Below are 12,478 nucleotides of genomic sequence, written 5' to 3' on the forward strand. Positions count from 1 at the left end.
TACAAACAAATCACACATGTAGAATACCTTTGTCATTTTTTCATATTATTTATGCTTTACATTATGGTGAGATGATTCATCTGTATCTTTCACTTTGTTGTAATTATGCATGGCATCACAGTTTCACTGAGAAGCCTGAGTTCACAGAGTTTTCACTGAGAGGTTTTGCTTGCTATAGGTGAATTTTGAATTGCTGAATTTAATTACTTGTTTATTCTCCAGTCTTGCACTGGCAAATACGAGGAACCATGGATCTCAGCCCGAGGAGCATTTAATTTCAGCTTGGTTTTTACACTTGCATGTAAACAAAGTGGTGGCCCTGCTCATATGGTGTTGTTTTAATTACAGAAGCAAACTCTGCTTAGGCACATCAGCTTGGAGATGTGAAGACAGGCAGGTTGCCAGATGCTCAGCTGCCTCTAACAGTAGAGCACACCACCTGCCCTCCACAGCTCCTGCTGCACCGACCCACATCTCCTCTCATCCGTGCGCTCTTCTTTCACCATGTTGTCTTTTAACCTTATCTTTTGCTATAAATAATTGTTATGCCAGGAGCTCCCATTTTTTAGAACTATGAGCGCGTGTCTGGCCAACGGAAATGGTGTTACCTGGATGAACAGATGCTTCCTGTGGTGATTAGTCTTTATTGCTGCCAGCCTGTCTTTTACTTAACAATGTTCCCCTGACTTGTCTTGTCCTGGAGCTGAGCATGTTCTCAGTTTTGAGTGAGTGTACACATCATCGACTCTTTATCACTCTCTCCTCTTCCTCCTAGCTTCCTCTACCCATATAATATTGAACAAAATGTATTACAAATTTGACTAAACTAACTAACACACATGCAGGAAATTCATACTATTTTTAGGAACTTTTAAAACTTTTGTTTAAACAGGGTTTCTTCAAACTTTGAGTAATCATTTCCATTAGGTCAGCTATGACAGCCACTGAAAATCAAGTTGAAAGCCACAGCTACTTCTGCATGACTTTGTACCTTCATATATAGTATATCTACAGCTGAAGGTTATTTTAAAACGTTATTCCATAAATTATCACTAATTTTTCATTAATGTGATCCATATGATGAAAAGCTCCTTGTTGCTTTTGTTTTTAATGTTCCTTAAATTAAAAAATTACTAGAATATCTTTTCATCTGTTCATAACTGCAATAGGTTCTCAGTGCATTTCTGTATTTTGAGTAACCAATGCAATTGCAAATATTCCAGTACTCCTCACACAAGACACTGAGAGTCCCATCTTTCACACGGCCTAGTTTCAGCTAGCCCAGATAGAGTAAGTATGATGCTGCTTTTGTCCTTGGCCTGTCGGCAGGAAGAGCATGAGTCACTCCCATCGGTGTGACACATGATCAATGACCGCGTTCCTGTCTGCTGCTCACCATACCACTGAGACATCTAAACCTACTGCTGCTGAGCACAAACTCAATCACAAACTCCTCAATTATGAACATGATGATAACCTCCTTTCATTTCATATATGTGAGCACCTATAATATGACCTCTGTTAGGGTTTTGATTTATTAATTTGGTTTTGTATGCTTTTCAGTTACTCTGTGTAGATAAGGAACCATTTTTAAATGTTTGTATTGTTGATTTATTTTAAAAGCAAGTTTAAACAAAAGCTTGAATGAGACAAATGTTACCATAACTATATCCCAGTAGACCATTGCCTAATGCAGAGACAATTCAAGCTTGTGTGAAGCTTTCATGTATTTGTACTTGAATAGATTCCATAACTTACAGTTGGCAGGTATATTAACTTTGTTGACAATATGGGATTAATAAAATGTTTTGCAATTTAATATAAATTTAAATGTTTTAATTTAAACTGAATCCAAACTGGCAGCTGCTGTTTTGTTTCCATCCTTTCTCCCACTTCAGAAAAAACAACCTCCTTTGACCATAAAGATTGGAACATAATTGCTGCCAATGTATGTCGCCGTATTCTCACTCATGTGGTCATACTTACAGGAGTGAAGAAGACACACCCAGTGAAGTGTGTGTGGAATCCCCACCCAGGACCCCACAGAAGACCAGCAGCCCAGCAGTCGACAGCCACTGGATGCCATTGGCAGGAAGAAGCAGACATGGCCCAGATGCCTGACCTTTCAGGAGCACGCAGACAGACAGGTACCACGGATCTGCCTTCTCACTACTCCCTGTGCAAAGCTCTCTTCTACTTCTCATTTGCTCCCAAGAATGATGACAGGATAGTGTTTGGACAGAAAGCTGTAACACCCAAACGTACAAGATGTTACCAAATGCTGATGTATAATATGGACTAAATATAACTAGCAAAGATTTGGTTCTGTGTGATCACATGATGCAGTTTTTTTCTGTTCAGACTTCAAGGAAAATATATGCCCTTTCATTCATTTTCTGATTCAATTTCCTATTCCCTTTATATTATCTGATATTGTCCTTGTTGGGTTGGTTCTTCGTGTACCTGTACCTTATGAAAACCTACTCCGAGTCCCTTAACACATCCAAGTGATAAGCAGTCAGTTATTAGTATGGCAGTGCATTAAGTGAAGGCATTGACATTAAGCTGTAGTTAACATTAGTGATTGAAACTTCAGTTTTGAGGAGACACTGACAATATGCAAATAAGATTGCTGTGAGATTTTTGAGACTTAAATAACATGATGAAGTTTTAATAGGCTATAAATGACAGAGCATGCAGAATACTCTTTAAATACTAAGAGACAGCGAGAGAGAGAGACAGTGAGACATGAGACACTCTTGGCAAGACACCCAGCAGTAGAACAAATGGTCTGGGTTTAGAACAGTAACAAAATCGTGATCATAACTATTCAGAATCAATATTTAGACCTTTGATATCCAGAAGCTCTGTGTAGGCCTTTGATATGCATACATAACTGCACCTATGTCTGGTGTGGGAGGTACCACGGATGTACTATAAATAGAGGTAATCATTTTGGCCTATATCAAACGTCTGATTTTGTGTGACAATCTGAGCCTACAAACAAATCATATACCACCTGCTACATTTAAAATATGACACGGGGTTTTTGCAGATAATGAATTTTCATTAAACCTACACTAAAGGCAGTTTCTTCTATTGCATGTCTCTATCCTCTGTATTGGGTATACCCGTTTTATATATGTATTCTATAAGTATACAGTTACAGACCATCTGTTGGCATGGACAGTATGATAGAAGCATAATAGTAATAGTAATATGGCTGTGGGTGTTGAGTTGGTATAGTTTTTTAGGCACAGCAGTGTTTCTCTGGTTTTTGCGCATGTTAGTGTCACTTCTGGCTTGGTCTACCACCCGAAAATATTCATCCAACATTGGCCCTATGGACAGAAGTGTACCATTGATAAAGGGCTAGAGGATAGCTAGCACAAATTATGCATGTCAACAAATGGGTTATAGGCTCTTACAAGGTGTTTTGAGTAGCTGATAAATGCAGGTTTCTCATACTTGCTTGCAAACCTTGAATGTAAAAAGGATGTTTTGGATGGCCAATTATTTTCTGTGTTCATCATCTTAAGGACATGATCAATAATACATTTTGGTAAAAAAGCCAAGAAGTGACTTCGTTTTTGCAAGAAAAGAATAATGGTTTCATTATTGTTTTACAGGAATAAATGTCATATCTTGTCATATATTTTCATGTCATACTATAATTCTGCTATCTCCATATGCACAAACATCCTCAATCAGCCCTCAACTCTAAGCCACTGTGGTGATGGGACACCTATTATTAAATTAAGAATTAAAAAATGTTACTGCTAAAATACATTTGAACTAATTAAATGACCATACATACTACATATCTTATTTTTTTAATATACATTTTTTTATTATTATTATTTTCCATTGGCATAAATTAGATTATCACTCTGGGTAATTAAAAATAGTTGTTGTCTGGCAGGTGTGCTCAAGACTCTTCCAAGATATGCCAGTTACAAAATCTACTGATTTCCACAATTGGAAACAGTACCAAATGAAACAGGGATGCTGGTTTATTCAGTGATTTTTTATTTATTTATTTTTTTTGAGGCCATAGCTGAGATCGTTTACATAGAATAGAGTAAATGTACATATTTTACAGTTTAATTATCATGATAATTTAATGTTAGTTTTGGAAACCATTCATTGCTGCAGCAGGCTGATAAATACTAGCTTTGCAAGGATTTGAGATTTGCGATTTTAAGGACTCTCATTAAACCATTTTGGTATACCATATATCCTACTATCAATAGGTTTTGCGGTTAGTCTGTCCTGACTTCAATGATATTTAATTGAAATCACTTTTGTGGTTACCAATTTTACGCACCGTTTGATTCCTCATAGCACCTAAATGTAAACAGATTTCAATATTACTGAAAAGTATTTTTTATGCTCAGGGGCTGTGACTTCTGTCTGGCTTTTATGCATTCAAATGAGTGACAATGTTGTTTTAGAGAACCAGCACTTTATACACCATTCTAATTCTGTGATTTACCAGATGCTTAAGATTTAATTCCTTAGCATGGCTTTTTTGTAGTGTATGATATCAAGATCAAAGATGATCTGGAACATGCACCCCAGAGTTCTAACACTACATTGAACTTGATTTTGAAGCAAGAGTGATAGATTAAAGAAAACTCCAACTCTGCATTTGTTTTTTTTTCCCCCTCCTTTTCATAAAACAGCTGAAATGTTAAATTACTGCCTCTTTATATTACATTTATGTTCTCTTAAAGAGGTTGCCAGTCCTTGCTTGTGTCTGAATTTTATACAAAAATATGTAACTTGATACAGGTCACAGGTTACAACTCCAGAGTTTTATGCTGCTTTGTGATTAAAGCTGATTTAAATGCACAGCTTTCTTTTCTGTTTACGGTTGGCAGATTTCGTTAGTGAACTTATGAACTGAAGATCAATCATAAATTATTCGTATGCTTTTATGAATTACCATAGGGTTGATTTCTGCTGGTCTTTTCATGCTTGTTCTGGAGAGAGTGATTACTTATATAATGTTCAGATGAGTAACAGTTCCATATTCTATACTCACTTTGCAATTACTCTATGTGCATATATTTTTATCATCCATTTTGTAACTACACAGTATCTGTGTATCGTCAGGCATTATTACTTGGTGTGTTACACTGTAATTAATGGTAGAGTTACGCTTTAGCAGCATCTGTGTGAGGTGCTACTGAAAGAAGAAATGTGAAATCTAAACCTAACATGATGTGACCCCTTGTTAGAAAAGCAGATATGATTGTGACCTGTGGATTTCCACAGAAAGTCAGAAAGACAGTGAAAGCATGTAGAAAAAATTTGTGATCACCATACAATGTTTAGAAAGTGTACAAAGTATTCACTAGAATCAGCTGGATCAGCAGGAAAATGCAGTTTTAAATGTTTGCTATATTGAGATCAATATTTAAGTAACCCTCATCACTTACTGGGTAAAGGCTGTTAGGCAGTGCCACATTAAAGGCTTGGCACAGCCTGTTTGAGGAAGTTTGTTTTATTTGGGTGATGGTGAAAGTGAAAAACAGTAGTTTATCAGAGACAGCCTATAAAAAAGAATGGCATGTGGCAAATGAGTCATCACAATCCTCATACCAATGCTTGAATGGAATCTATGTGGAACAGGCATACTGAATGTTTGTAAACCAAACAAATGAAGGCTCCTTGCTTCTTCTAGGTGAACTTAAGACTTTAATTCAGTGTAGCTTTTTGCTCAAGGGACTGGAACCTTTTCTGAGACACCAGGCTCCAAGAAATAATTTTAGTGAGATTCACCTGTAATGCTCACAATTAATACCCTGTCCATTAAGTCTGTCCAGAAGATGTATCAGGACATTTCACTTTTTTTGTCTTTTATCCCTTTGGCACTCTCCAAGTTAAGATGACTCCAAATCTTAATATTAAAATATTAAGAGTCAACACTTACTATTTGGTCTTAACACCATTTAATATATAATCGCCCTAAGCCCCTTGAGGAATTTTTGGGTACGTTTTTCAGACTTATGTTTGCAATTATTTAGCAACATGATTAGGCTTAGACTTAAAATACATTCCTTTCTTTTAAGGAATTTGCAATCAAGGACACGTTATATTCAAAATTATCCGATGGGGTGGGGATGATATTTACACAAGTGGCAAATGTGGCTAAAACTGCTACAACTTGAACCCTGCTTTGCATATATAGAACATTTCTGATTATTGCATGAGTCCAAACACCAGTTCTGAAATACCATGGCTCATGGGAAAAGTGTTTTCCCACCCAGTCCTGCATTATTTAAGCCTACTAACTGGCTGAAAAGTAAAATCAAATGAGTATGATTTGGAGGATAAATGCATCACAAACATCTTGTGGTAAAAGTTGTAAGCACCTCTGGTGCACCCATGTAAAAGCTGTGGACTCTCTTTTAATCTGAACTGAAACCTTAATTTGAATCACATGAATCTGGATCAACGCATCCCCAGACATCAAGTGGAGTAAAGAGGAGACAGGGATAGGAAGGCACTTATGTTTTAAAAATGGCACTGCCATTGTTGGGTTATTACATAATTACATGCTTACTTCAAGCAACTTCCCACAGGAATAATGTAGCTGTTACTTACATATAGACATATTTAAAGATGCAGTTTCTGTATCTTTCTGACATTAATTATTCTGTCATTAATTTTAATGACAATTTCCCTAACTGCATGTGTTTGTTCTCTCAAATTATATTCTGTTCAAAAACTGCAAGGAGCCTGAATCTAGAACATTTGGATTTCAGTGTCATTTATTAAATAAATGTTATCAAGATGCAATCCACAATACATACAACTCTTTAAGGGTAAAAGACTATTGTGTAAAGTCTCCAGCATCACAACAGTACAGCCAATTTGCTGGTGTTTATCACAACATGTTAAGGCTAAATCTTAAATCATTCTCTGGTATAAAACTGAAAAAGACCAATTTGTTTTTAACCAAAAAGAAATTCAATATCCAAAACTTTACAATTTGCATGAGAAGAAAATTCATCGTTTTTCTAAACTAGAAATAAAAATTTATGCAACATGCAATTCCATGTGAAATTACACATGAACTCTGCACACTAGATATAAATTAGTTTATAAATGTGGAACTTTAATTCAGGGTGTCTTTTATGATGTTATGCTTTTCAAATGCCTTAGGCAGATAAAACAAGTTTCCCCAGAATCAAAATAGATAAACATTTCAGAACAGCAATTTCAACATTCAACAATGATGGTAACAACAATACTGAATGTTTCAGTAGCTGTAACCCCTTTCTTGTCTCCTTGTCTGTGACACTGACATTGACTACTTAAGTACAATGAGTTCACATCAACTTTCATTTTGTAGACAGTAGTGTCCAGTCTTTCATCTTTAGAACCCTGAGAGGCACAAGAGATACACTTGGAAATGTGATAGACACAGCCGCAGAAAACTGTATGAAATGAATTGTCCAACAAATTAGCCATTTTTTGATAGCTGGAGTCCTAGACCTGTCCAGCAGGCTTTCATTAATGGCTCAAGACAAAACAGGAGTATAGATGTGGAGTTTTGAAACAGCAAAGGATTCAAATGCATTGAAGTACATATAAGAAAGCTAAACAACAACTTTAAAGAGCTGAGTAGCATAATTAGTGCTCATTTTAAAACAACAATAAAAAATGAGAGTGGAGTCAGATCAAGACATTTCAGCTTTAAATGAAGTAAGTACCCATCAGCTGTGAAAAGTAAACTTCAACTGTTCAAAGTGCTACAAAAATTAAAACTGCATGTTTAACTGATGCAAGTGAAAACTGCACATTATGACCAACTGCAGTCGCACAAAATTAAGAGACAAAAATCTGAAGTCAAATGGCGACTTAATTTGACATTCATACAAGAATGACATGCAAAGTGCCTCCTCGTGTTTGGTCATCACCACTTGACTTTGCAGTTTCTGACTTATGGGAACATGCCTTCAAACAATGATGCTTCATCAAGACATACTATTTGTGTCTGTGCAAAAGAATATGAAATATTTATAACAAACTAGGCATGTTTTTATTAGTTAAAAACATGCCAATAGGTCAAGTGTGTTATGTCGAGGATGTATTTGTTTAACCCTAAACTGCACAGTATTAAAAAAAAAATAAAAACAAAAATGAGAAACAGGACATCTTTGTTAATTGACATCACACTTGTCTGTGAGACTGGAAGTGTTAGGGCAGCATATTTCTTTGCTCTTGAGTTCAGCCTATAACACTGGCTGCAGCAGCGAGCGCAGCGAACGGCCCTCTTTGGTAAGCTCTCTTGCATAACACATACAAGGCAGAGGGATGGCCTCTTCACGACGAGCCACCATGTTGAACTTGCACTCCTTTAGGTGGTCAGCCATGCTGGAAATGTTGGCAAACTTCCATTCATTCACTGTTCCAAAGGCCGTGCTAAATCTCCATACCTAAAAGCCAAACACAGAGGAACATAAGTTTATTAATTTAGGACACAAATCTACAGCTAAGGGTATTTGCAAATTCCTGTCTAAAATATTATCAGGTAATTTTTTCACATAAACATATCTTGCCTTGTCTTGAATCTGCCAAGAGGAGGATCCATCACTACATCTCATCTTAGCCCAGAGCAGGACCACCATCCCACGTGATTGCAGCAGACTAGCACAAACATCCCTCATGGTGCGAGATACTCGAGACAACTGGCACAGACTAAAACCATCCAAGAAGCTGGCCACATGCTGCAGTAGTTCAAAGGGCAAACTGCTAAGGTGATCACAGTGGGAGCCATATTGACAGATGGTCCGATATAGGTGCTCACCTTGACATGCAGCCAAGTCAGACTGCACACCAAATGAGCCCAGGTAGCTATCATGGATGATTCTAGAGCCCTGCACTGAGGGGCAGAACCTTCTCTGTGAGTAGGTGCAGCCATAGAATGCAAGAGGACACCTTTGCTCCATCCAGCCATTAAGCCCGGCATGTATGTCCCCATGAACGTTCTTAAAATGAGAGGAGAACTCGTCCCTGCGAAACAGCTGCCCACAAACAAATGTGAACATGGAGCGCTGCTTGGTCTGGTAGCGGGCCACACACTCCAGCACCAGGTCCAGTCTGAGGGTATGGAAGGGGCTGGGGTTGGACAGCTGTGGACTGGCATGGTCACAGGCAGAAGCAGAGGCGATGTCGCCCACCATGGTTCGGGTGGCTAGTATAGCAGAGGGAAAGGAAAATGTCTGCGTGCCAAAGTCAATGCGATAACCGTCCACAAAGCGGCTGTCTGAAATGCCTCTGCCCCCTGGCGAATCCCCAAGACAGAAGAGCAAAGCGGCTGTGATGAGATCGATGCCGTGGAGGCCTATTGGGTCATCTGTAACCTCAAGGTCAGATGTATCCACTGCCTTGTCCTCCATTTTAGCCCGGAACAAGTAAGGATTGGACAGCAGAGTCTTCCGGCCATTAATTGTAAACACACTCATACCCCTGAGCACCTGAAGGTGCTGCAACTTACGCTCCAACCACCGGTCCTCAATTTCGACAGGAAGTTGCTGCAAAACATTGTTCTGTACCAAATCAGGTAGAGGGATGGGGAGAGGCAGGGCTAACTGGGGTGGGCGGGCCATTTCTGGCTCCTGTGCTACAATAGGCATGGAATGGTAAGGAATCGCTGGTTTAAGGTCTGAGGAGCCACTGGCTCTCTCCACATGCATTTCGAGTCTGACTTTATTGAGATCATCCTCTATATCTTTAAATCCATTACAAATGAGCTGTCCATCAGTCTTCATTGCATTGTTTATTTCCTCCTCTTCATCTGAAGAAAGATCAAGTTTACTTTGCTCTATCCACTCACTATCTTCTTCAAAGTATGCTGGAATAGGACAGTCTGCTCCACCTACAGCCCCCAGCTCACATTCTGAGTCTGTGTCACTTTGATTTATTACCACATTCTTACATTCTTTTGAACAACAATCTCCATTTAGACCACTGTTACAAGTTCCATTTTCATCAACCTTCACACTACCAAGGTTTTGCATGATTAGGTCAATACCTTTGTTAGCACTGCTGAGAATGTCCAAAGCAGCTGCTAAGCTTCTGCTGGTTTCTACTGAAGCCTTGTAAAGCTCATTGTATGACTCCCCATCCATTTCAATGAGTGCATTTGTCATTTCTGCTTCTGGCATGCCACAGTTCATCTTTTCATTTTCTTCATCTACAGTTTTTGTCACAGTGGTTGTTACTTTGAGAGACTCAAGCAGCATACGCTGATCTTGTAGGGCCAATGCCATATCTAGTTGTTCTACATCGTGTACTTCCTTGCTCAAGTTCTCGTAGGACTTACGATCAGCATAGCTCACTGGCCATCGGTTCCACTCCATGGTGCAGCACACGACACTGGCTGGGCATATTCCCAGGTGCTGTGCCATTTTGTTTCTTGCAATCGAAAATGGGCATCCAAATCCACGATTCAGGCAAGGCACTCTTTCATATGGACACAGCAAACGATGTTCAAGCACTTTACATGAGTGGAAAACTGCCCCACACACAAGAGGACAGCTCATGAGGTCGCAAGAAACACCAGTCCTTGGCCTTGCCATACATCTTCTGCTCACACAGTTCTGGCAATGGATATGTAGTTCCTCCATTCCAAATATTTAATTTGAGCTGATGCCACAGAGCTTCCTATATAAGAAGGGAAAATGAGGAAAAGGGTTGTTCATTAATTGAAAAATGCAGAGACTCATCTTGTGCTGAAGATACAGAAGAATCGTTGAGGAAGTATTTAAATATGCAAGTGAATTTGAATATCTTAACGATCTGATATAACATTTTAATGTAATTTGGTCTATGTGACAATTTCACAGTAGGGGCCTGTTTACTGAATGTTCATGCCATTGCAGGTCATTTCATAACACCTCTTAAGTTGCACGGTCATGGTCACAACATGACTTTTCATTACTTAACAATCCATCACTGAAAGTGATCAATGAATAAACAATCAATAAAAACAACCGCTACCATCCTTCTCACACACACAGAAAGGAACTTAAAAAATATTGTCAATCACAACATCACGGTTCCCGACAAAATAAGACTGTTGAGTCTCTTAGAAACAAATATATTCAATCATTTTGTTTTTATCCAAGTTTCCATTCAAACTTCCAGATAAGGGGATAAGGGCTTCATAGTTCACGGTCACGGTACTGAGGCGGCTTTGTTGTGGCTATTTATGAATTCCACAGCTTCTTTCAACTCCGGAGCGCACGTGACTGCAACAGTGCAAAAACATTGCGAAACCTGCAGCTCAAAACACGGTCGTCTCGATTTTCTAGCTACCCAGTGGCATTTCATGACATTTACGAATAGGCCTTTTTAGCTAAATTCAACTATGTCGGCTGGACGCCGGCAGCTCACCTGTAGTGGTTAAGCGTTGCTTGACACGCTTACACAGTACATAGCTAATGTGAATATGTCTGTGAGCTAGCTAGCTAAACCACTGGCTGACTAAGCAATTTAGCCTGCTAGCTACTTTGTAGTGTGTTTACATCTTCAAAGCTTAATAAAATGGAACAGCTCATTTTAGCTATGTAGCTGGATAACAAGTTTTCTCTTAAAGCTAACTAGCTAACTGACTGGCTAAATTAGCTACCAACGTTAAATTCCGTTGCTACCTACAGGAATTCTGTTGCGTACGAAACGTTTCTGCTATTTACATATTATTGAAAAGAGCTCGCATTGCTAGCGTTAGCTGTGCTAGCTAAATCATGCTATCTTAGCTAACTAACAAAGAGTGCAGACCTAAATTTAGCACAAGTGTCTGTTTAGACTAGCATTTGTACTACTCAGTTAGTTTGTTAGCTAATTAGCTAGCTATTATAGCTATATGGCTAAGCTATCTTGGCTAGCTACCAGAGAAGCTAGTAGTTTCTAAGCAAAAGCTAGCTAGCTAGTTAGCCAACTTGCTGCAGAATAAGTTCTAGCTGGTTAGCTGTGATAGCTAACTAGTAAGCATAGCAATCCTGTGCTTATCTGACCGTGTTAAGAACAAATTATAACAGCATAGGTCTAGCAACACTAGCTGGATAGTTTATAAAAAAGTTCACTTACCACGCCCGTATAATACACTGTTGAATACAAATGTTTATATTACATAAAAGTCAAAAGTATTGTTTAGTCAATGTTTAACACACTGTATTAACCCTAATGTAATCAGCCACCTACTACACTCCTCTCGTTTGTTTATGGTGACTGAGAACTGGCACGCTACTTTAACAGTTTTGCATATTAGGGGCGGAGATTTGCGTACGTCAGTGCCATGTACAGAACAAACCCTTGGTAACATTGCCTCACCAAAAAATAGTTTTTATCCTAAGTTCTAATACACATCAGCATCAAAATCTGACACACGTACCGCATAAAATTAGAGTAACTGAGTAGTAAGAGTAGGCTTACTCTAGTTTTTACTACATATCTTCATTGC

The 12,478-nt window shown here is 38.6% G+C and overlaps 1 protein-coding gene across 1 annotated transcript; it reads right to left on the reverse strand.

Moving 5' to 3' along the window:
- Positions 1–7,180: 7,180 nt before the first annotated feature.
- fbxo30a (F-box protein 30a) lies at positions 7,181–12,441 on the reverse strand. Its single transcript, XM_027011210.2, has 3 exons — positions 12,106–12,441; positions 8,574–10,680; positions 7,181–8,450 (listed from the first exon to the last, which is right to left on the reverse strand). Exons 2-3 carry the CDS (start codon positions 10,641–10,643, stop codon positions 8,247–8,249), a joined length of 2,274 nt encoding a protein of 757 aa, XP_026867011.2. The 5' UTR covers positions 10,644–10,680; positions 12,106–12,441; the 3' UTR covers positions 7,181–8,246.
- Between the last annotated feature and the right edge of the window lie 37 nt (positions 12,442–12,478).

Source organism: Electrophorus electricus, chromosome 13 (assembly GCF_013358815.1).
Source record: "Electrophorus electricus isolate fEleEle1 chromosome 13, fEleEle1.pri, whole genome shotgun sequence".
In the NCBI taxonomy this organism is placed as follows: domain Eukaryota; kingdom Metazoa; phylum Chordata; class Actinopteri; order Gymnotiformes; family Gymnotidae; genus Electrophorus; species Electrophorus electricus.